The sequence below is a fragment of the Alexandromys fortis genome, unplaced genomic scaffold (genome assembly GCF_014885135.2).
Source record: "Alexandromys fortis isolate MF-2015 unplaced genomic scaffold, M_Fortis_MF-2015_v1.1 scaffold_56, whole genome shotgun sequence".
Classification (NCBI taxonomy): Eukaryota; Metazoa; Chordata; class Mammalia; order Rodentia; family Cricetidae; genus Alexandromys; species Alexandromys fortis.
Genome location: NW_026067935.1, coordinates 3,363,288 through 3,388,975, shown reverse-complemented (window position 1 = coordinate 3,388,975; position 25,688 = coordinate 3,363,288). Strand labels below are relative to the sequence as shown.

At 47.4% G+C, this 25,688-nt stretch overlaps 1 protein-coding gene across 2 annotated transcripts in view; it reads left to right on the top strand.

Annotated features, from left to right (window-relative positions):
- The window catches only part of Tmem132c (transmembrane protein 132C), a 301,046-nt gene that overhangs the window by 229,140 nt on the left and 46,218 nt on the right, over nucleotides 1-25,688 (top strand). For both annotated transcript variants that reach the window (XM_050146639.1, XM_050146638.1), the window contains exon 4: nucleotides 23,663-23,846. In XM_050146639.1, coding sequence (XP_050002596.1) covers nucleotides 23,663-23,846 — 184 coding nt within the window. The remainder of the gene's footprint in view (nucleotides 1-23,662; nucleotides 23,847-25,688) is intronic.

The following is a 25,688-nucleotide window of genomic DNA, read 5'->3' as shown; positions in this document are numbered from 1 at the left end:
TTATTCTAACCCATTTCTAATATTCTGTGTAGCCCACGAGCTGGCTTACCAGGGAGGATCTTAACCTGCATCTGTCTGGAGCGGGAGCATCATGGCGACTCCCTCAATAAGCTTCTTTCTCCCAGAATTCTCTTCTGTTTTCTCCACCCACCTAATTTTCTGTCCTATGAAGGCCGAGGCAGTTTCTTTATTATTACAAGACCCACCTCCATCAAAAAACAGAAATTTAAGCATAATCGAGTGGTTGAGACAGGACCCACAGTGTGAAGTCAGCACGAGTGTTCGTCACACAGATTTCTCTGGGCTTCCGTTTCTTTGCCCCTAAGAGAGAGGTGGTGTCTTTCACTCCCCGAGGTTGTTGGCCAGAGCAAAGGATTGGCGTGGTTCAAATGCTTGGCCAGGAGCCAAAGTGTAATTAGGGAAGCCAAGGTTTGGTGTCCCCTCCCCCCACCTGGCGTCCCTATCCTTATGTAATCCTGCTCTCCCTCCTCGTGGTGAGCTGAGCTGCTCTTAGTCAATATCACCGCATGTGTCTCTCTCTGATTAGGCAACAAAGACTGTACTTATGTAGTGCTAGAAGCCCATTGTCCTCCTGGCTTGCATGCTGGCACCGCCAGCCTGGCAAAGAGCGTAGGCTCCATAGCCAGCAGTGTTGGAAGAGCTGAAGCAGCCAGTCCAACAGCCCGTGAGGGACGGAATCCCTTCAACAACAACGACATCCTGGAGGCACATTCCTTTCCCCTTGACCGTCCCAGAAGGTCCCAGCCCCTTCAGTCACCTTGCTCTCAGCCTTGGAGAGACCTGGAAATAGGTGACAAGTGCCTTGTCTGTATGTAACGGTGCAGAACTCACTGGTCATGCTTAGGCGCACCGGGATTGCCTGCACAAACTCTGTTGTGGGAAACTCCAAACCAAAGCAGGTAAATACAATTCCTCATGTCTTAGGGGATGGAGTGATGGCTCAGCAATTAAGAATGCTTGCTGCTGTTCCAGATGATCCAGCTTTCGTCCCCAGACTTCCCATGGTGGCGCTCAACCATCTACAACTCCAGTTCTAGGGGATTTGTTGCCCTCTTCTGGCCTCCACTGGCATTGCATGCACATGGCATACATGTGCAGACAAATACTCATACAGAGGAAAAAAATAAAATGAGAGGAAAAAGTCCCACATGTCTTTATGGAATGCTACAGCTTGTAAAATGTCTCCAAAACTATCTATCCTCTTGCTGGCTCATCTCAGCAAGCCTCGGAGACATACATGGAATGATAAAGGAAGTAGGATGCCGGGACCCTGAAGAGAACCCACCCCAAGCCAGCTAGCAGGTTGGAGGAATACTCTGAGACACCATGGCCTGTTTAGCAGTTCTTCTTTGTAAAACCCCCAAATGTGCATTTTCTACTGTGATTGGACCCTATAAAAACAGCATGGGGATTCACAATGTGAATCTAATATGAGTGATTAAGAATGTGAAAGCCTTCTCTGATCTGAATTTTGGATTAAAAAGGAACCCACGGAAGACTGCATGAGCATATACAAGGGTCAACTATAGAGAAAGATCGCTGACAGTTTTGGTACATGTACCTGGCAACTTACTTTGCTTTGTGTATGTTCCACCTAAGGAACTGACTGAGGCAGAGGTAGGAAGGACATAAGGATTACGTTTTGGCAGCCAGTCAAGTTCTTCTAGGATCAGTAACATGTAGCAGGTCCTGTGGGAAGAACATTCCAGCCAGAGGAGCCCTAAGCTGGTTTCCGGCACACCCTAAAGTTATCACCATGGCTGAGCATCTCAGGAAAGGGACCATGGTGGGTTCCATCAAAGAGGAAAGCCAGGAGCCAATAGTGACTTGATTGGCAGAACAAGTTCCTCCTGGGCCCAGGGACCCTGTTATTTGTTGTGTCTCTGCTGCGGTAAAATCCAGATGCAAGTGTGTCTTTCGTACCAGCTCTTATAAAGCCAGATGTTAAAGACAGTAAGGAGCTAGTACGTGCCCCCGCAGAAAGGGCTTTCCCCCACCCGCCAACTGCAGTGACATGCTCTGCGCACCATACCTTAAAAGCCTCAGACTGAGATTTGCTATGCAAGGAGCGAAAAAGAGCGGGTAAGAAGGAAGACGGAGTGATCTGTCTTCATTTATATCACCGACTGTTAGCCAGATGACAGGAAGGTAGCTCCCCCTAGGTGCTGTGCGTGGAGGGGGCTGTAAAACCCAACAGGCAGTTTCGTAAATAAAGACGGTCGGCAAACATCTGTGGGGGAGAAAGGATAATGTCCGAGCATTCCATTGTCTCTGGAGAAGCTGCTTTGTCCTGGGCTCAGGTTAGTTTCTCATTGTCTCCAGTTAAATGGGGGAGGGAGGTCGCTTACACAGCTGCCTCGGGAGAGGCCTGATTGCATTACCTCGGTTGCCGAAATCATAAAAGGGGAGCAGGGAGAGACATTCAATAAAATCTAAAACCAACTTCAGATGTGCTGGAGTCATCTCAGCCCGTGGAGTCCCGGGGTGAGCGCTTTCTGCTCTGCCATCTCTTTGATCCGCTTTGATGTCCCTTCCTGATCGTCCTGCCCAGGTGAGAAGTGGAGGGGGAGATGAAGCCCCAAAAGTGACTGTGTTTAAAGGGGAACATATGGAAAGGTCTGAATTAACCCAGCGTCTGCTGCCAGGGTTAGTGTCTTATGGTAAAGCCGCCACCAGCATCACCAAAAGCTAAAGTGAGAGAAAAGAGAGAAGGAAAAAGTAGACACAAGGACTGAAGAATGATCACATGCACACACACACACACACACACACACACACACACACACCATGGTTGCACACTCACGCTGAACAAAGAGCAGTCCACTTTCTGCCAATGCCCTGGCTCACCGCCATGCAGGATGTGTGTTCCGATGTCCATTTCCTTTCCAAATAATTAACAACACTCGAGCCTGTTCGAGGACCTTCACAAATCTTGTTGTGACAAGCTTGAGCTAGACCATGGTCCAGAATTCAGTTGAATTTGCTCATCTTTATATATGTGTTTGTTGCCCTAATTGAAGTCCTGGCTGATTTCACAGAAGCCAGACTATAGCCCCTTAAAGGGACAGGCGTCACCTGATCTGGTACAGCATGACACGCAGAAGGCAGAGCTGGCCTGGGGTTGACTTGGTGGCCCTGCAAAGTCCTCAGGGACCTAGACTCATGCTCCATCATCTTTGGCTGGCAGCTCCTCTTATACAAAAGGAGGTGACCCTATCTGCTGTCATCCTTTGGGTTCCAAGGGAGAAGGGGCATGGCTTAAGGCACCAGGTAAAGGATGCTACCTACGGCTGTCTCTTTCCATCAGAAAGTGTAGCTAGGATCCCTGGAGCTTGTTGGCCTGTCAGTCTAGCCTGTGGTACCCAAGGTTACCCTCTGGTCCTTACATCCTTACCTGTGCACAAGTGTATATGATGGTTGCAGATGCTGTAGCCACTTTGAGCCTCTATCAGAAGAGAGAGGTCAATGCTCGGGCAGGGAGGAACAGAAACATACAAAATGATTGGATTTGCCTTCCCAGGGTCCCCCAACTCACCATCTCTGAGTTTGCTTGCCTTCCGGCCTTCTGGTTTGGGGGAGAAGACACAGCTCTCCCTTGTTTAATTCCGTCTGAGGCTGGATTTCTGGGCTGTTCAGCAAAAAAAAAAAAAAAAAAAAAATGCTGTAACTGACCCAGTCTCTCGTTGCCCTCTGTCAAGCCTATATAAATGAGAGTGCCTTTTTAATGGAAATTTTTATTATGGTAAAATATATGTAATATAAAACTTAGCATTTTTAACCCCACTTAAGGGTGCATGGAGTAAAATCCCATCAGTGCAGGAACATCCATCCCTGACCTTCCACCTTCCCAAAGTGACACTCAGCCCTCATTAAACACTGCACCCCCCACACTGCTCCTTCCCATCTCTGGGGATTGATTGGTCTGCCTCCCGTAGCCACTGGGAGGACGCGAGCAGGATTTGTCTTTCAAAGAAGAGTGATTCCTTGACAGTTTTCATGGTTAGAGGAGACAGGAACGCTGACATTTTTAAGATCTTTGTTGAGGTTTGCTGAGAGGGGAGACTTGGGTGGATTTCTGCTGAGATGGGACTTCACCACCACGAGCAGTGTGGCCTCTCCCAGCCCAGGTTCAGTAGGAAGCAGGTTTTCCTCACCTCAGTACCAGGAGGTAACATCAAGGAAAAAGGAGCCAGTCCCACTTGCTTCGCTGAGGTCATGGAAAACCTTTCTGGTCAGAGCCTCTTTTACAGGGAGTAAGAAGGTGAGGGACAGACAGCCACAGATGGAGCCAGTGTTAAAACTAGAAGCGCCCTGAGGTGGTGGCGCACGCCTTTAATCCCAGCACTCAGAGGCAGAGGCAGGTGGATCTCTGTGAGTTTAAGACCAGCTTAGTCTACAGAACGAGTTCCAGGACAGCCAGAGCTACACAGAGAAACCCTGTCTCAAAAACAAAACAAAAGAAAACAAAAAACCAAGGAGCCTGCATCCCTGGAGGCTTCTCCCCCATGTGTGTCTCCACGCACACAGAAGTCCTTTCTAATCTTTCTTGAACACCGGCAGTCTGGCACAGCCCTAGCTTGTGTTTACCTTGCAAAACAATTTTAAAAACTAAAGTCACCACCAAAGCGTGGCTTGAACAGGCTATACAGCTAGGAAGTGGGACAGCTGGCGTGACAGAAGACATATATGGCGTGGAAGCAGAGTGGGGCCTCTTAAGGAGAGGAAGGGAGCGGTGGGGTAAGGATAGGAAAAGTGGGGGAGGGGTGTGTGCAGATAAGTCAGCGAAACTGAAGCTGTGTGAAAGTCATTACTTTGTGGCTGGAGATGGCTCAGCAGTTAAAAGTCAATACTGTTCTTACAGGCAACCTGAGTTTGGTTCCCAGCACCCACAATAAGGCATGTCACAACCACCTTTAACTCTAGCTGCCAGAAATCTGGTGCCATCTTCTGGCCTCTGAGGGTACTACGTGCACACACACCCCCCACACACACACAAATAAACAAATTTTTAAATGGGGAGGAGAAAGTCCCTTCTTTGTTTGCCTACTTACAAAACAACAAAAAAGCACAATTTTCTTACAAATTATGAACCAATGCCCAGAAGTTCAGTGGATAGTAACCAGTGGAAGAATCTCTAAACAGCTATAACCATTTATAGGAGACTTTAAAAGGCAGATATAGACAGGACAGAAACCTAATTCACAGTCGATATAAACTGGCTTTTACACACAGATGGGTAAATAAGGCAGTCATGCTCACTGTGTGTGTGTGTGTGTGGCATGCACACGCGTGTGTGTGTGTGTGTGTGTGTGTGTGTGTGTGTGTGTGTGAGCAGGACGGTTGTGAGAATGGCCAACGTGGCTATCCGTGATCTGCAGCACGCAGAGCCCATGAGAATCTCTAATGATGGGAGGAGCAGTGTTTCCTCGTTGCTGTGACAAAATGCCTGGCAAAGGCCACCCAAGAGGAAGAAAGGTTTGCTTTGCCTCATAGTCCATCATGGGGTGAGGTAGGGTGGGGGGCAGGCAGGCCAGCAGGAATATGAGTGGCTGACCACATAGCATTCATGTCAGGGAGCAGAGAGAGATGGATGGTCCTCTTTTCAGTCCGGGACCCCAGCTCATGGGATGGTACTGCCCACATTCAGGGTGTGACTTTCCTCGTCAGGAACTCCTCTCGGGAAACACCCTCACAGACGTGCCCAGAGGTGTGTCTCCATGGTGATTTCACTGAAGATACCCAGTTGTCTTCTGGTCCAGCTCAAAGTCTTTGACAGCACTGACACCAGATCACGTGCGTGTGTGACCCATGACTGTACAGCTTTGCTGATCGCCTTCTTATGTCCCTTGGGGATTATTTGTGGTCAAAGACTACTTCACAGAGTCAGCCGTAGCCCAGAGTCTGGGAGGACAGAGCCCAATCCATCCCCCTCTATTGAGAGAAAGTCCCACGAAGAGTTAGGGAATCGTTATTATTTATACTCAGACTCTGTGAGCAGGGCTGGCTCAGAGTCACAGACTCCTTGCCCATCTGGTCTCCCTGTGGCCCTCTCAGACTGAAGTGGGAGTGGCTCTCTCAGAAACAAACTAGTCCTGAAAGGAAAGAGCTATGTCTGCCCCTGGCACCTCTTGCCCTTATTAACCACCCTCTTCTTCTAACCTGGCACTCCTTAGGTGACCATTGATCTTTTAAAAGTTTGACGATCCATCTCGGGTTAGCCTTCCACTTCCCCCAGGGATATGAGGTGAGTCCCCTGACTCTCCAATTAGCCAGTTATTTCCCTTCCCGCCACTCTCCCCACCTCAGAGAAGGTTGGACACACCATCTTGCTGGACTGTCCCCACACAAAGACCCCACAGCACTTCGGGAAACCATCCCTCGTGGCGTCTGCTGTAGATACAGTCACCAGCACTGGGCTCATTTAGTTAGCCTTGTTTACTAAAGCCAATTCCGTTTTTTTTTCCTTAAATAAATATATTTCAAGAGGAAACTTGATGTCATAAGTGAACAAAACAAACGAATGAGCAGACAAACAAAAAACCCAGCATCAGCTGCCACAAATACAAAGGAGCCAAACAAATCAGTGCAATTAAACTCCTGGCCCAGGGCCCACTGCTCTTTACCAGTGGAGATGAGTAGCCCTAAATGGCTCTCTCTTGCCTCTGAGTGCCCCCAAGAGAGCCCTCATCCCCATTCTCCTTTGTGTAAACAGAAGGATGCATTTGAAATCACAGTATCACACATGCTTTGGGTGTAGGCCAGCTGCCCACCCCCACCTTCTGACCCTAAGCCGATCCACTTAGAGTCACCTTGAGAGCCACCCACTGCAGAAAATGCCCATCAGAGCCTGATTGTCCTATATTCAGGGCTGCAGAAGGACGTGTCAACATGTCTTCTTGTGTCCTTTTCTCACCAGACTCTCTCTCCCCAGGTCTGAGTTCCCTGCCCCTCACTGTCTTTGCTCTTTCTGCCTCTCTACCTGTGTTCTTTCTCACCCATGCAAACTCACCGGCCCACTTAGGGCCAACTTCTTTGTTTACTGTAAAGTATCAGATGCATACAGTTAGTTGAACAAAACCCATTTCTCCTGTTAAGTTTAACCCAAGGAGCTAGAGAGATACTCGGTGGTTAAGGAGTGCTTACTGCTCTTGTAAAGGGCCGTAGCTTGGTTCCCAATACAAGCCACCCACAGTCAGGTGGCTTACAACCACCGGCAATGCAAGCTCCAGGGGGATCTGATGCCCTCTTCTGGCCTCTAAAGGCAACTGCACTCAGATGTGCATACCCCACACAGACACACATGTTTACAATTAAAAAGAAACCTTTAAAAACTTGCCTAAAAAAAGGTTACCTGGGAATGGGAAATTTGAGTTCTATTTTTAAAGAAATAAACACAGTTACAATTAAAAGAAAAGCATGAAGACGTGGATGTTATTAGAAGTGGCTGGGCGACTTTTATATTTAGAGGATTTAGACAGCTATTGAAAATGCTTGCCTAGCAACGATTAAACCAATGTCCTGAAATCAGTTAGTTGTAACAGTCAAGCAAATAAATATCACTAGAGACAAGGGTACCCCTGTGCTCTGCTCTGGCAAGAGGTACTATCTGGTCCCACCAGCAGGGGATACCCTGAGAAGCTCAGCCCCTGAGTGCATCACTTCTTGCCTGGATGCACAACCAGGGGACCTGAGTTGGCATTGCTCTTTAATTCCAATGCCACATAGCCCAGCATGGTGATGTATGTAACAGACTGGTCCTTAAGGGTGAGTCAACTCTACTTCCATCAAAGGTCTGTTGTTAAGGACATGTCAATAGGCATGCCAACATATTACATTAAAACTTGAGAATCACAGGCTGCTGCATAGATGGGTCATTCAGTAAGATACTTGCTTTGCAAGCATGAGACCTGAGTTTGGTCTAGAGAATCCTTGAAAGTCTGGCATGGGAGTGCTCAGTTGTAAACTCAGCACCAAGAAGGCAGAGATAGGACAATGTCTGGGGCTAGTCAACAAGTCCAATCCACTTGGTGAGTTCTAGACCAGTGAAAGGCCTGGATTAAAGTTTAAGCTTGTATAGGGCAGATACAAAATGACCACATGTGATCTCCAAGGCGGCTTGCTGGTTCACAAGCAGTAGCAGCTTCTGTCAGGACTCAGTTGGATTCTCATTCTGGGAATCTTCCTCTTCTCCCTCATCTCCCTTCTCCTTCCTTCTCACACTCCTCTCCCTCCTTCCTCTCCTTACACTTCTCCCCTCCTCTCCCTCTCCCCTTTTCCTCCTTATCTTCCTCCTCTCCCTCCTCCTTCTCTTCCTCTCCCTCTCCACCCTCCTCCTCTTCCTCTTTCTCCTCTCCCTCATCTCTCTCGTCCTTCCTCCTCTCCCTTGTTCCTTCCTCACCTTTTCCCCTCCTCAACCTTCTTTTCCTCCTCCTACTTCCTCACCCTTATCCCCTTCTCACCTTCCTTTCCCTCTTCACTCTCCTCCTCGCCCTCCTCCTTCTCTTCTTCTCCCTCCTCACTCTCTTCCTCTCCTTCTTCCTCCTCTTCCTCCTTCTCCTCATCCTAAAGTACACATTAACCAAAGTAATGTTTAATTTGCAAATCATAGTGCCCTCCTAAATACAGTGACCCCTTAAATACATGGCATGGATCAGCAGCAAGGCCCTCACCAGCCTCTGCCTCCATCACTGGGAAAAAAAAAAAAGGCGTATTGCACATCACTTGTGAAGGTCACATGGCATCAGTGAGCTCCGTAATACTTCACAGCTCACTTTGACTTCCCTTTGAAGACGATCAATTCTCATCCCAGCGGTTACGAAGCCCCAGGCTCCATGAATCAGAACCTGTTTCCTAGTCTTTAAAATGCAGAGCTGGCCATTATAATGACAGGCTGGGATATTAGATGCATTTGAAACCCAGCTGGAGCGTATTTCAGAGCCAGGCTGCTGATGTCGAATTTGCCGACTTCTCATCCATTCTTTACGGTATCGGTGTAAGGGTGATGGTTCAGGGCATCCGCATGGTGCCAGACTATAAAGGAGTGGATGGAGAAAGCAGATGTTTGACTCGTGCATTCAGAGAGACGAATGGGCTGTGATGTATAGCCGACTCTTTTATGCCACCGAGCAAAAACTGAGAAATGGGGGGAGCTATGCATGAACTGAAGCATGAAAAGGCACATCCTTCATGCAGACTCCCAGCCGGGACAGGTTAGGAGTGAGGAAGAGTTACTGTGTGTGCTCAGGCCTCAGTGAGTACCTCTTGGGGAGGCGAACATGTATGAGAACGTGGGGAATGTTTCAGCACGTGCGTGCAGGTGTTTGCATATACACTTGCAGATGAATGTGAAGGCCGGGGGATGACCTAACAGAGAAGAGTCACCCCCTCTCCTTGACCCATATTCTTTCTGTATCTGTCTTGTTTGCCCTTTGTATATTTTTCTGTGAGTCTTTCTTTTGAGTCTTTCTTAGGTTAGGGTTTTTGTAGCTATGACAAAATGCCACCACCAAAAGCAAGTTGGGGAAGATAGGGTTTTTTGGTTTTGTTTTTTGTTTTAGCTTATACTTCTACACCATGGTCCATCATTGAAAGAAGTCAGGACAAGAACTCAAACATGGCAGGGATCTGGAGGCTGATGAAGAGGCCATGGAGAGATGCTGCTTATTGGCTTGCTCAACCTGCTTTCTTTTTTTTTTAATATTTATTTATTATGTATACAGTGTTCTGCCTGCATGTATGCCTGCAAGCCAGAAGAGGGCACCGTATCTCATTACAGATGGTTGTGAGCCACCATGTGGTTGCTGGGAATTGACTCAGGACCCTTGAAAGAGCAGCCAGTACTCTTACCCCTGAGCCATCCCTCAGCCTGCTTTCTTAAAATGCTCAAGACCACAACCCAGGTGTGACACCACCCACAATGGACTGTGTCCTCCCCTATTAATCACCAATTAAGAAAATGCCCTCCACCCAGGTCTTTTTTCCTTTTTTTTATTACTTAAAAAAATACCAATGCAAATTCCCACTGCCTCCCCTCCTCCCAATCCACTCCCTCTCCCTCCACAGACCTTCCCCTATCCCTCCAACCTGAAGGGAGTGCTATGCACCCCGCCCTGTGGAAAGCCCAAGACCCTCCCTACTATGTCTAGGTTGAGCAAGGTTTACATCCAAAGAGAATAAGATCCCATGAAGCCGGTATATGCAGTAGACACATCCCAGTGTCACCATCAGTGGCCTGTCAACCCCCTTCGGGGGGCTTAGTTGTTCCCATGCTCGTTCACTCCCAGTCCAGTTGGAGTTGGTGAGCTGCCAACTGTTTGCTCAAGCAAACTGCCTCAGTGGACAACCCCCTCATGGTCTTGAATTCCTTGCTCATACTCTCACTCCTTCCACTCTTCAACTGGATCTTGGGAGCTCAGTCCAGTACTCCGATGTGGGTCATTGCCTCTGTTCCCCATCTGTTGTTGGACAAAGGTTCTATGGTGATATTTAAGATAATCATCAGTCTGACTACAGGGTAAGGTCAGCTCAGACACCCTCTCCTCTATTGCTTAGGGTCTCATCTGGGTTCATCCCTGGGGGGTTCTTGGGCATTTTTCTAGAGCCAGGTTTCTTGCCAGCTCCATATCTCTTTCCTTGCTCTCATATCTGTCCTTCCTCCTTCTCGACCATCCCATTTCCTCAAGTTCTCCTCCCCACCTTCTCCCCTCTTCTACCCTCCACCCTCCCTGCTCCCAAATTTTTGTCTGATTCCAATTTCCAGGCGGGTCTATATATGTTTTTCTTTGAGTTCACCTTATTACTTAGTTTCTCTAGGATCCTGAGCTATAGGGCTCATTGCCCTTTGTTTATGACTAGTATCCACTTATGAGTGAGTACATACCATATTCATTTTTGGGGGGTCTGGGTTACCTCACTCAGGATGATGTTTTCTAGTTCTATCCATTTGCATGCAAATTTCATGATGTCATTATTTTTTACTGCTGAGTAATACTCTAATGTGTAGATGTGCCACACTTTCTTTATCCATTCTTCAGTTGAGGGGCATCTGGGTTGTTTCCAGGTCCTGGCTATTACAAATAATGCTGCTATGAACATAGTTGAACAAAGGCTCTTGTAGTATGATTGAGCATCTTTTGGATATAGTCCCAAGAGTGGAATTGCTGGATCCTGAGGTAGGTTGATTCCCAGTTTTCTGATTAACCACACTGATTTCCAAAGTGGTTGCACAAGTTTGCATTTCCACCAGCAATTGATGAGTATTCCCCTTGCTCCACAACCTCTCCAACATAAGATCTCAATAGTGTTTTTGATCTTAGCCATTCTGATAGGTGTAAGATGGTATCTCAAGGTTGTTTTGATTTGCATCCCCCTGATAGCTAAGGACAAAGATCATGTCCTTAAGTATCTTTTGGCCATTTGAAATTCTTCTGATGAGAATTCTCTGTTTAGTTCAGTACGCCACTTTTTAATTGGGTTATTTAGAATTTTAATGTCTAATTTCTTGAGTTCTTTATATATTTTGGAGATCAGTCCTTTGTCTGATGTGGGGTTGTCCACCCAGATCTCATGGAGACATTTTATCAATTGAGTGTCTCTCCTCTCAGATGGCTCTAGCTTGTGTCATAGTTGATGTAAAACTAACTGCACAGAGTCTTTCTCACCATCTAATCCTGACTCTAGAGGCTAAGGTGGTTTTCCTTGTTTCCAAGCTTTCCTATTGAGGATTGTTTATGGGAATAATAATTGCTGTATGACAGGCAATCCCACCATGTAGCTTCACCCAGTTTTCCACAGCTTGTAACAGGTCTGTCTTTAGGCTCAGACAGAACTGGAATTATGCCTATTGCTCTATTGCTAGCAGCCCCATGGTAGCATGTCCAAGATGGCCTCATTTCTGTGGTGGGTAGACTGGGGTTAGCTGTGCTGGGTAGGAGACAGACATGGTGATGGGGGCTCACCTTGCTGATGCTAGCCGCATCTTTCCACCATTGCCTTCCACATATCCCACCATGGCAGCCTCAAGTGGTGTGAGGCTACCTTTCCTAAAATGCAATGGAATTGCCCCCTCCCCCCACACCCATTACACCAGCCTCCATCTAGGGCAGCAGGAGGCAAGACCTAAACCCAGGAGATATGGCCCACTGAGGAATGAAGACACGACCTAATTCACAGCCTTCATGCATGTTGCTGGGAGATGACCAGAGTCCCATAGGCTGTGGTCACTTCATTACAGGACTTAGGGTCATAGCCTGTGCTGCAACAAGCCAGGTTCACCTACCTACCTATCCTTGATAAGACAATTAAAAGTCTAAGTATTTTTAAGTATAAAAGAGAGATTTCTTCAGTGTGGTCACACTGAGACGAGGAACAAAGAGATCCAGCCACCCCTCCCCACCTAGTCCATCATCAGGACATCAGACATGAGATTGGGGCTTAAATAAAAAGCAGTAGATACTCATAGCCAAGCAGTCTTCGAGGTGTGGTTCCTGCCCATCAGGGTCCCAGCTTCAGGGTTTTCTAGAAGGACAGCTGTCAGTCTCTCAATCTTTTTCCAGAAGACAAGTTCCTCTTCTGGCTGTCCCAAGGGCTTCAACTTATTCTTCTCCAAGAAGGACCCCAGTTTCTGGAGGTCCATCGTCTTAATAGTCTGATAACCAAAAGGAGAGGCCAAGGGCAGACCCGGTTAAAACATCGAACTTCTTGATGCCAAGAGAAAGCAAATATGAGAGTTGCTTGGTGCACCCTCTTGGCATTGTAATTTGGTACCCAATCTGTGGATGTCATTTTCACAATATGAAATTTCATATGTCCAAACCCTACACTGCTATGACCTCTTTATGGGAGCACACCTTGCAAAGTCTGTACATATGTTTTCCGACAAGCTTGTCAAGGCACAGGTCAGACGCACTCTGACACACCAATTAAGTGGAATAGTATACAGTCATCTGAAATGAGATGTCTATATCCATTGGTCTGGAAATTTGTCCAAGAAGCATTGTAAAATAGAAAAAGAAACAAAGTATGGAGGGGTGTGTGTGGCCTGTAACCCTCTGAGAGTGAAGGGTGGAAGGATGGTACAGCATGGGTGTCTCAGGGACCGTATCTCACACCCAAGGAGCAATGCCTTGGGTGTCACTTGTGGTAGATCCCCAGGGTGCTGGACTCAGAGACAGGAAGCAGAGGGTGGGTACCAGAGACTGAGGGAGGAACAGCAGTTATGCAAGGTGGCAGGAGCTGTGGAAATGGACTTGTGGGGGCTGCACACCTCACCACATGTGTGGGACTTTGGGTGGACTCAGTGTGTGCACTGCAGAGCTTGCGGGTGGATCCCGCAGAAAATTAGGCCAAGTGTATTTCCTTACAATTAAAAATAGAGAGTTACAGAAGAGGGTCTGGTAAGATGCTTCAGTAGGCAAAGCTGCTTGACACCGTCCCTGTTGACATGAGTTTGATCCCCAGGACCCACATGGTGGAAAGAGAGAACTGACTCCCACGTGTGCTGTGGCATGCACCAACAATGCACAGAAAGGGGGGTACACAGGCATATAGACACACATTCTCACACAAATGCATGACTAATGTTAAAAGTAAAGCTATACGGAATATATTTATAAGTCAGTGTATGATGATGGCTCAGTGTATAAATCATGATGGCCAGAGTTTGGGGTTCTAGAACGCATATTAAAAGCTGGGAGGTAGACCCAGGGCATCCCTGGGAATAGGCTGACTACGTAGACTAGCTGAATCAAGCCCCTACTTCAGCGAGAGACCCTACCCTACTGTTGAGAGCAATTAAAGGAGACACCGAGGCTCTGCATGCATATACCACCCACACACGTGCACCTGCACACTTAAAACATAGGCACACACAGGCATGCACACACATGCAAAGACAGTAAGAAGGATGGGTTTGCAAATGCAAAATCAACCCCTGGGAAGCTCCATAAGAAGATTTAAGAAGTGCGATGTTGGGAGTAGGAGGGAAGCTTAATTCTCAGCCTCTTGTTTTGTGTAGTGTTTGCAGTTTTGTTTGTTACCGTGTGAGTGTTTGAAATGTCAAAAAATGCTAAATAATTACCATAGCCAAATATATCTGCTAGCGCCATACATAGTAAATATATGCTACATGCTTACATGTGATTTATGGTATATACTTATATAAATACAGCTTTTATAAGTACACAATACATATTAGAAAGCTATATTTAGTAGAATATATTTAGCAATCTGTGACCTACTTTGCAAAGACCAGAATTTTTGTTCTGTTACGGTTAAAAGTGACTATTAGCTACAGGGAGAGATGGGATTCGGGCTTGTACTTTTCCACTATTACATAAACAAATCAAACCACCACTCTGCCACGGAGATTTAACTACTCCTGAGTGATGTGTGAGGCTTAACCTCCATGTCAACTCCACCTTTCTCCTTTCTCTTTTTTTTTTTTTTTTTTTTGTGAAGCCCCATCATGCACTTTTTCAAAATAAACTGAGGCAAATATTGATTAGGCTGCCAAGCTGCTTGTGGAGGGACGTGTCTCCTAAAAGCCACATGAAGTCATGTCCCTGAGAGAGAAGGAAGTAGCCTGAAGCCCACGCTTTGTGTCTTTGCCTTTGTTTGCTCTTCTTGGTTCAAATTAGCTGCAGCTGAACCCAGTTCCTGTCCTTGAGGCCATACCTTTGGGTTCACACTTGCTACATTAAAGGGAGCCCCTTTCCATGCCTGGATAATATTACTGCTCCCCTGAACCCCTGCTTAGGAGCTGTTGTTCAGCTGAGGTACCAGAAGTTATAAGCAGTGGGAAAGAAGTGGAGCTAAGGACCTGAAGACCCCAATTTGAAGTCAGTGCTCTTTGTTTCAACCCCAGACTTCGTGCGTGCACACTAAGGGAAAAGAATTGTAGCATCCAGTTCCTCCATCACTGCAATGAAAGACCCAAGATAGGAGTCCAGGGAGAGAGCGATTATTTTGGCTCATCATTTCAGAGGCTTTGGTCCATGTTCAGCGGGCTCTGTCACTCTGGGTGTGAGATGAAGACGGCTCTCACGATGGCAGGGCATGTGGTGCAACGTGGCTCACACTCTGGTAGCCAGGACACAGAAAGAAAACCATAGGAAGTAGCTGTAGACAAGGCGCCTCCTCCAAGGACATGCCCCCATTGATGACTTCCTCCATTTTGGCTCTACCCCCACAAGTCTCCATTGCCACCCAGAGACACCTTAAAATTATCCTTGGGTCCATACACTGATTGGGTTAGAGATCATGCGCACTGCTTACCTATGAACTCCACTCAGTGAGAACCAAGCCTTCAGCACGTGAATCTTGGTGAATATACCTCATGTCAAAACGGTAACAAGTGGGAGGATTTCTCAGTTTGGGGACAAGTTGTCTGTGGTTGTGTTCAGATGCTGTGTCCTTGGGTGTTGGTGACAAGGGTCATCAGAGGCCAAATAAGACACAGCATCACCACCTGAAGTGAACTGGAAAATGATGTCACTCTGGATGCTATAACAGAATTGCCCAGATGGCTCCTGAATGACAGAAGGGAGTTGCTTCTAGTCTGCAGCTTGTAGGACAAGATCAGTGTCTCAGCAGACTTGAGACAGGGACTTGCCTCTACATGAGGCTGGTGCTCATTCCTATGCCTTATTTTGATTACTATAGGTGCTGATATGAATTAAATGCCCAGCACAATATGTGTACACCATGAAGACCGGTTCATAACCCTCTCCTGCTTAATCCAGTTTCCAGTCCCCTGAGCGTCGTTGTGAATGGATGACGCACAACTGTTAACACAAAACTTTTACCTCCCTGCACTGCCTCAGACATTTGGATTCTTGCCTTGTCTCCTTCTCTCCCTCTCTTCCCTCCCCCCATGTCTCCCTCCCTCCCTCCCTTTCTCTCTCTCTCTCTCCTTCTCTCTGCCTCTCTGTCTTTATCTCACTGTGTCCCCCCACCCCCTGCCTATCGGGTGGAGTCAGAGCCCAGGTTCCCACGATGATACCGAAGCATTAAAGATATGGGGGGTGTCCTTTCTCCAATCCTAAAGATTATTCTGAGACCAGTTAAGAAAACAAGACAGGAGAAGCAGTGGGGCCAGGTGTGAACCGAAGCCTGTCATTACAGGTTCTGGTGCCTCTGCAGGGCATGGAGATCCCCCTCTGCCTCGATTTTCTCTTCCTGCATGGTGTTACCCCTTCCCAGCAGCCCCTGAGACTGGAATGGCCAGGCAGAAGGGTCCCTGTACAGGACCTGTGCTCAGGAGGCCATTACTGTGGCTAGCTGGTCTGCCGTCAGTAAGTATTCCTCCATCGCGCACAGACGCTCGAGCTGAGAAACAGCCATCAGACTTGCTGCTGCTCTGTCTCCTCGCACATTGCAGATGTACAGTTCATTTTTTCTTCAGGGAATACACACTGCCTGTTGCAGATGAAGGGAGCCAGAGACCTCCCAGCCCAGCACCTAGAAGACCCACCGCTGCCATCCCTCCCAGACAGGGAGAGCGCAAAGACCCAGCTGTCACGGCTGCTTTGTCACACTTAAGCATGAGGAGGACCCTGGGACCAAAACCATTTTTCAGCAGGATGGTGTTTTCCATCTCCAGTGTGAACACAGTATTATCCAATTCCCCACAGCCTGCCGACGAGGAGTCCCCTAAACAGAGTTTACTCTAAGCCAAAATTACAGCCTTTCAACTGATTTCTCAAAGGATGTGGTTCATTTCAGCCTCTTTTTCCCTCCATTCCAGCTGCTTCCAAGACACCTAAGAAAGGCTTTTTCTAAATTGGAAGTCCCACTGGAGAGCCACAGCTAAGCAACAGCAGCTTCCCCGCTTCCTATCTCTCCCCGTTACAGTTGTTCTGGGGACACTAGGCTCTGGGTGTGGTGCCCCAAGGGAGGGGCTGCTGTCCCAGCGAACGTTTCTTTTAGGGAGATCCCAGTGGTCAGTGAAACAGAGAAAGGAAGATCATTGGATCCTGTACTATTTTTTCATCTGCTGCCTCTTTTACTCCCTTAATACCTGATTCTCATGCAGGGCCTGGTGGAGGACATTTGTTTAAGGCGTTTGATGCCCATGAAGCTGGGCACCCTGGTGTCTGAGCACCCAGATGTTTACAGCCAAGGGAAGACCAGGGAGGCAGAGACTTCTTCCCAAAGTTACTTGGCCAAATTTCAGCTTACCAGCACATTGCTGTGTGTGTGTGGTGGGGGGGGGGGGTAGACATGAGCACCATGCTGGGTGTTAACACACAGCACTGAGGCCCCCTGGTTATTTTCCATGGCTAGTGCTTACAAAAGAGGAAATGGAGGCCCAGGGAGGTTTAAGGATAAAGGACAAGTCACCAGGTTTGGTGGCACACACCTTTAACCTGAGCATTCAGGAGGCAGAGGCAGATAGATTTCTGTGAATTCAAGGCTAGCCTGGTCTACAAAGTGAATTCCAGGACAGCCAGAGCTACACAACGGGACCCTGTCTTTAAAAAAAAAAAAGCAACAGAAATCAAATCTGGTCGCATAAAGTAACTGGGAGAAAGAAGAGGTACAAGGTGGTGGCCCCACAGCAAGACCCTCAGGCGGTTTGGCCAGCCAGAATCCCTTATGCAGGGATCATTGTCAATCACTCCTTCTCTTCTTTTATCATATGTACTTGTGTGTGTGTGTGTGTGTGTGTGTGTGTGTATGAATGAGTGTGTGTATGTGTGTGTATGTATATGCTTGCATCTATGTCCATGTGGGTACCCTTGTGTATTTGCATATGGAGACTAGAGGAAAGCCTTAGCCATCACTCTTTAGGTGCCGTCCACACTCACTGGGTCCCAGAAATCTCTGAGTAAGCTAAGGTTCCTGGCCAGTGAGCCCCAGAGATCAGCCTGCTTCTGCCTTCCCAGCACTGGGGTTATGAACGTATCTCACACACCTGGCTTTTGTTTGCTTGCTTACTTGCTTATAAGTTCTAAGAATTGAACTCAGGTCCTTGGGTGCAAATCAAATACCTCACCAGCTGAGCCATTTCCAGCCCCTCAGCTCTCTTCTTGGTGTGTGTTTTGACAGGTAGCAGGGGAGGGCACATAACTTTGGGTTAGCCCCTCTAGTCAGACAGAACATGGAGGAGTCAGAAACTTACCCGCCCCTCCCTCCAGGTTCTGTACAGTAGGAAAAAGGAGCTGCCTAAGGGGGAAGCTGAGCTAGGTATCCAGTCATGCAGCCCAGGTTAAGCACCTCAAATAGGAGGGCAGAAATCATCGGTACAGAGTGAGTGGGGTGTGTACCCCAATCCCATCAGCATACCAAATACAACAAATTTGCAGTCACAGGAAGGCAGCTTTCTCCCATTGGTTATTATTAAGCTTATTCTGGTTCATGGTCTGAGGGGCTACAGACAAGGCAGAGCAGGGGCTGTTTTGCAGTGGGAGCTTGTGCCAGCCATTTGCATCGGGATGTCAATCAACAAACAATGACCGGACAAAATCCAGTGTCAGGCTATCAACCTCAAGACTCACCACCCCCAAAACCCACTTTCTCAGGTGAGGACCCACATCCCAAAAGTCTCAAGACCCCTCCCCCCCCAAACAGCATCTTCTGCTCAGAACCAAGTGTCACATTTACGAGTCTGGGAGGTGGGGGTGGAGACAGTTCAAACCACCATACTTTTCAGCCCTAGTTGAGTTCCTGCTGCTTGGAAAATGTCACTCCACTGGATGCCAACGGAGAGAATCCTGGGACAAGAAAGGAGCCCCAGGGCTTGCTAATATGCATCGGTTGGACCGCTCTTCTCTGTGTCTTTAGCCAAGTGACTGGGGAGTGGACAGCAGGAGTCTGGGAGGTCTCGGAGGCGCTCCCCCGCCCACTGCCAGCTACAGTGACTGCGAAGTGTTTCCAGCACTCAGCTTCTGAGTGTTTCCAATGGGTGCCTGGCAGGAATGTGCTTCCTACGGGCTTGATGGATGGATGACTGGAGAACGCATGGGTAGAGGAAGCCTTCTGTTCGAGAACTAAAAAACTTGCCTTCGTCCCCCTCAGGGCCCTTTCGTCTCAGCAGTTAGCGCTGCCACAGAGACCCGCAACTCATCAATTACAAACATTAACTGTAAATTACACTTTTGCATAGTTAATTCAGAGTCCTCATTATGTACTTAGCAGAGCTTAGCAGGCGTAAAATTCAATAGCAGGCTTTGGAGTGGATCCAGCGTCTGTCCTCTGTGATATTTGGGAAATGCAAAGTTTTAGGAGTGGACCTCAGAGCATGTCTTCTCTGGAAGGGCTCCAACAGCCTCTGATTTTTACTTCTTTTTTTTTTTTTTTTTTTCTTGGAATGGGTTCAGCCCTTCTGGAAAAGCTGATAGCTTCAAAGCATGCCCCCATCCTCCGTTCTAACAAAATGAAGACTCTCCCCCTCCTGAGTAGAAATTAATATTAACCTGACAACTGGAAGGAAAAGTGTGACTATCAGGAAGCAAGGCTCCTGGAGGCGTCGCTCATCTATTATTCGTTCAGCAAACATTGACTGCATGCGTCCCATAGGCCAGCATGGCCACGTGTCACTTGACGGTGATGGAAGAACACCAGGCCACCGCGGCTAGGGAGCATGAACTGTTGAACTGCCCAGTGCAGAGAAATGCATACTGGGCTGTGTGGCCATGTAAATGAAGGGTGAGTCCCGAGCATCAGGGGTTCAGTGACATGAGAGGATGGGCTGTGGGGAGCAGGGTGATAAGAGACACTGTGGGAAGTAATTGCCCTCATGGGAGATAATTGTCAACAGCCTGAATTAGAAGCACACCTGTGGCCAAGGTGGGGTACCCCAAAAAAAGGAAGGAGAAAGAGGCTGAGGAAACAGAGAAGTGAGAGGTCCTGTTGTCAGGACTGAGGAGATGAGAGGATTGTGGGTCTCATCTGCAGGCATGGAAGGTCGGCTCAAGAAATGCCTATGCCGAGCTTAACTTCAGGGACCAATCTGCTGTCATTGCACTTGGTGCCTCTGTTAAGTCCCAGTGATGGTTAACTTGAGCGGACTCAGAATCATGTGCGAGACATATCTCTGGATGTGTCCGTGAGGACATTTCCATAGAGGTTTTACTGACGAGAAAAGACTCACCCTGAGCGTGAATGGCACATTCGAGTCATCTGAGATCCTCATGACTCTGTGTCCAAGCCCCACCTAGTAAAACCAACTCTTAACCACAAGCACAGGTGTCAGAATTTGTGTACAGCTCCTCAGCTGGCTCACTCCAGCCCCCTAGGTTGAGAGCTAATGTGTTGCATACCTTACCTAAGCTGTCCCTTCAATCCATAGTGAAGCCATAGTTCAGGCAGCCACGTATCTGCTTCTAGAACCTGTGGTTAGAACAGCTCCCTATCCTATCCCAGCAAAAAACACCAAGAAGGGGAGAGGACAGGAGTGGGGAGGCTGGTGCCCACGGAGAAAGCTTTCTGTGTGCAGCTGCAATGTCTAACCTTGACCGTCCGTTACTGTCATGATTCTAAGTTCTGAGTGTCCACACCTAACATTGTCATTATCTTTGTGGAGAGTAGACCTGGGAATCCATTGCTTCTCTCCCAACTTCTCAGGTAGTTAAACTATTGGTGGGGTTGCAGTCTGCACTGTAGGATGAGAAAATTCGGGTTCCTTTCTAGGTTTCAGATACCTTATGCAAAGTCATTGTCATCTACGTAATGTACAGGAGATGACTTTTTTTTTTCATTTGCCTCCCCATGTAATTTTTTGCCCCTGCAGGGTTTTAGGCTTTGGAGTACCAGATTGAAGTAAAGGCCATTTGTCTGCTTGGTTTAGTGTGTGTGTGTGTATAGACATATGTGCAGATGTGTGTGCACATGTATGCATATGGAAACCAGAGGACAGTCTCCACTGCCATTCATCAGGATGCTGCCCATTTTGTTGTTGCTTTTATTTAAACATTGATTCTTTTTTTTTTTTAGTTTCTCTGTGTGTGGCGGGGCAGTATGAATGTGTTAGTGTCGGTGCCCAAAAAGGTCAGAGACAACAGAATCCCTGGAACTGGAGTTACAGTTAGTTATAAGTTGCCTGTAGGGAGTCTCAAGTATTGAACTCAGGTCCTCTGGAAAAAAAAATCACATGCTCTGAACCTCTGAATCATCTCTTCAGTTTCTACAGATTTATTTTATTTTAATTGTGCACATGTTTATGTGTGTATTTAAGTGTACTTGCACATGTATGCAAGTGCCCATGAAGACCAGGACAGAGATCCTCTGGAACCAGAGTTACAGGCAGTTTGAAGACTCCCTGTTCAGTTACCCATGAGGACTCTCCTCCTCCTCTGTCTGTCTTCCAAGCACTGAAATGTTGGACATATGCCACTACAGCCAGCTAGCTGTTCTACATAGGTTCCGGGGATCCAGTGTCCGTACTTGTGTGGCAAGCACTTTACTAACCAAGTTATCCCTCTAGCCCTGTTTTTTTAAATATTTATTTATATATATGAGTGTTTTGCCTGCATATGTCTATACACACCATGTATGTACCCGGTGCCCACAGAGACCAAAAGATTAGATATCAGGTCCCCTGGAGCAGATGGTTGAGAACGGACATGTGGATGCTAGGGACTGAACCCAGGCCTTCTGAAAGAGCAATCAATGCTCTTAACTACTGAGCCAATTCTTCACCCCATTGTTTATTTCTAAAGTCAAATCAAGTGTGCTGCCTTCTTCCACAGGACAGATTTCCTAAGCCTCTCCCTCCCTTATGCTGCCCTTATGTCTCGGGTTCTGAATTCTGTCTTTTGTATTAGCTGTAGGCAACAGCAGGGGAGGCCAGGTCCTTGCTCTGTGCTAGCGTGTTGGATCTCAGATGGTCAGACATCCCCTTGAGCACCCTGAATGGGAGCCACTGGCATAAACAATCAAGACAGCAGTGCGTGTGTTTGAATGTGTGGCATAGATTTCTCCAGAGCTGGTTTTCCTAGGATTCTAGCTTTGCACCCCCTTCTTCCCGCTTTTGCCCATCATGCCTCCATTTCTTTCTCTCCTCCTATCCTGCTCACTGTTCAGTCCCCACTTCTCAGTCAACTCAAGGTGGAGCCTGCGGCTCAAAGCCATACTCCTCAGCACCATGGAGAGCTCACTGGAAAGCCGCTTCTGTGGGCAGCCTGGGAAAGAGATGTTTCCATTCAAGATAGCACTTGAAGCAAAATGGGTAAAATACAGCCCGAACCAGACTATGCTGTTCTCCTGGGAGAGCCTTCCCCATTCAGAATTTCATTTTTTTTTTATTTTGGAGTCTCTTTGCTTCCACGCGCACTGAGCTGCCCATGAAGGCTATGATATAGGTACTCAAATCTCTCCCCCCACCCCCAGGCTGGGAAGCTAAAGTCCCTTTGGCGTTTAGCTCATTCGTCGGCTCCATTTTCTTACAGACGAGTCCCATGGACAAGAGGCTTGGAAAATTGAGTTTCCAATGGTCTGAAATTTGCTGTGACTACTGGAGGGGATTTATTTACTTTAGAGTAACTACTTTATTTTGAGCCAATTTTGAAATTTTCTTTCAAGAGTTACATCTGTAAATCCACACCATTGATTTTTATCAAGCAGTGGTTCCTGGCACTCTCTGGGGTTGCCTACGTGTTTAATTCTCTCTCTCTCTCTCTCTCTCTCTCTCTCTCTCTCTCTCTCTCTCTCCCCCCTCACTCCAGTATCACCATACACCCAATTAGGCAGGGGCTCTTGGCCTCCTCAAGGCAGATCTCAGAGAAAGCAGAAAAGCACTGACCACAGGATAAACTGACTCCTTTTCTTTGTCTCTGTCTTCCAGCAGCAAGCAGAGAAGGGGACATTTGAGGGAGTCAGATTCTTAGTGAGGATATGAGCTACAGAGCTGGATGAATAAGGCTCATGCATGGCAGAGTCCATCTCACCGCTGGAATTTGTTAAATGGGGGAAGGGATTATATCACCTTTTTTTAAAAAAAGACAAGATTTCATGTATCTGAGGTTAGCCTTGAAATCAGAGTGTAACCAGGATGACCTTGAACTCCCATTCACCTGCTTCAACTTCATAAGACCTGGGATTACAGGTGTGCACCAACATGCCTTGTAGATCCAGTGTGGGAATCGAATCAGGGGTTTTGTGCATGCCAGTAAGCACTCTACCACAAAAGCTACATCCCAAACCCGTGGGTCAGTTTTAAAAGTATGTATTATTGCGGTTCCCCACCTGAGCACGTCTTTGGAGTTTGATCCTAATAAATAAAAATAAAAACAACAAGTGTTACCTTAGAATACTATCCCAGAACTCAGGAAATCAAGACAGGAGATTTCTACAAGGTTTAAGGCCAGCCTGGTCTACAGAGTGAGTTCCGGGCTAGCCATGGCTATGAAGTGAGCCCTTGTCTCAAAAACAACTCGAAGACCCCATCCCTCCACACACTGATCAGTGCTCAGTATATAAGAATTTCAGTTTAGGTCTGTGGCTTGTGGGTGCTACTCTGTCCTAGCCCCCCTCCCCCCAACTTGAAAGTGATGTCATGTTTCAAGTGCCTGGAGCTGTCTCGGAGAGGTGGTCTTTTCATCCTCTGGTTCTGAGCACAGTTTTGGGGTTGGGGGTAAAGGGAGAGAAGGAGCCTTCAAATAACATCACCATATTAAAGCCGTTCCCTTTTGTTCCCTTCCAGAAGCGGCAATCTATTCAACGAGGTCATGCAGATGAATTTTGAAATCGCCAGTTTCAGCAGCCTCTCCGGGACACAGCCCATCACATGGCAGGTGGAGTACCCCAGGAAGGGGACCACAGACATCGCTGTGTCTGAGATCTTCATCAGCCAGAAGGACCTGGTCGCCATTGTCCCCCTCGCTATGGTAAGCCATGCTGTCATGACGGCCCTTGCATCCTACTGATAAACAGTGCCCCTGCATGCTTCCTCTCTTCCAGGTCATCACTGCAGTGACTTATGTATAAGCGACTCCATCTTCCTCTACCTTAGAAGTGGTAACATTCATTAGCTAAGCTTCTCAGACGAGCCATGGCCGCACACCAAAGTCCTTGTTGCTTACTTCTAATTTAAACCACTTCAGCTTTTCTTTTTCATGCTCCTATCTATATACAAAATTTAGGCTACCTTGTGTCCTGGTCAGGGTGAGCTGGGCTAGGCTAGACTATGGCAATAAGTAACCGCAAATCTCAGAGACCTGAGTCCACTAGTTATCTTGATTATATGGCATTATGTGAATGGAAAATGTGCTGGCTAGTTTTAACTGCCAACTAGACACAACCAACAATCACTCGAGAATTAGGTCTTAATGAAGAATTGTGTAAGCCAAGTTGGCCCGTGGGCTTGTCTGTAGGAGATTGTCTTGATGTTCAGTTGAGGCAGAAAGACCCATCCTGGATGCGGGTAGCACAGTTGCATGGACTGTGTAAGAGCCCTGGAAAAAAGTGGGCAAGCAGGCAGCATGGATGAACGTTCTCCTCTCTGCTCTGGACTGTGGATGTGACTCACGACAAGCTGCTTGAGTCTCTGCCTTGACTTCCCCCCATGATGGTTTGTTACCTGGAAGTGTCAGCCATGTAAGTCCTTTCTGCCCCAGGTTGTGTTTTTTTTATTATAGCAGTAGAAAGGAAACTAAGACAGAAGGGGACCCTGTGTCATGCAGCCCCTGAGAGGTATTCCCAACTCCTCCCTGCCCCCTGCCTGAAGGAGGAAACTGCTTCATCCCACTTCCCTTGGACCACGGACAAGGCTCTCAGTAGCCAAAATGTCAGCAGAATACATTGGAATCACAGAGTCTAGCGCGTCTTCATCCCACCTGTGACAGGGTTGTATTGCAGATTACGTGCGGGGCTCCTGTCACTCTCCTTGATGAGCTCTTATCAACTAGTATCCTGTTTAATTAATAAGAGGGGCTGGAGAGATGGCTCAGAGGTTAAGAGAACTGACTGCTGTTCCGGAGGTCCTGAGTTCAATTCCCAGCAACCACATGATGGCTCACACCCATCTATAATGAGATCTGGTGCCCAGAACACTGAATACATAATAAATAAATTTTAAAAAAGAGATTATGGGAAATGAATTGATCCGGATTCTTCAGTATACTTAGGAGACAAACTCAACCAATTTGAACTTAAAGTGTTTCTCAAACACCTGCGAGTACATGTTGGTTTAGATCTACCTGGAGTCTTTTAAGACTTCCTAGGAAAGGTCATTAGTGCTGTCTGCAGACCACACCCTGGGTGCTCCTGGCCCGTATCATCAGGTAACCCCTGAAAGGACCATAATGGTGTTGTCCCAGAAGGAAGAGTGAGACCTTCACAGCCAATCACTCAGCAAGCCCCCTGGAGAAGCTCTGGTTTAGAACCATTGGTCTAGAGAGATGACTCCGTAGTTAAGAAGGCATATTCAGCTCTTTCAGAGCCCCCAAGTTCAGTTCCTAGCTCTCACTGCTTATAACTCCAGATCAAGGAATCTGACGCCCTCTTATGGACTCTGAAGGTACTGTACTTACACGTGTACATATATGCACACAGAACACATATACATACAATTTAAGAAAATAAAAAAAATGAATAAATCTTTAGAAGCATTGGCCTGGCATGGCTATGTGCTCCTTTTCAGCCATTCATCAAAGTCAGAGTGGATGCTACACTCTGCTTGCCAGGCCTAAAGCCGCATCACCCTAGGCGAGTATACAGTCAGACGCAGA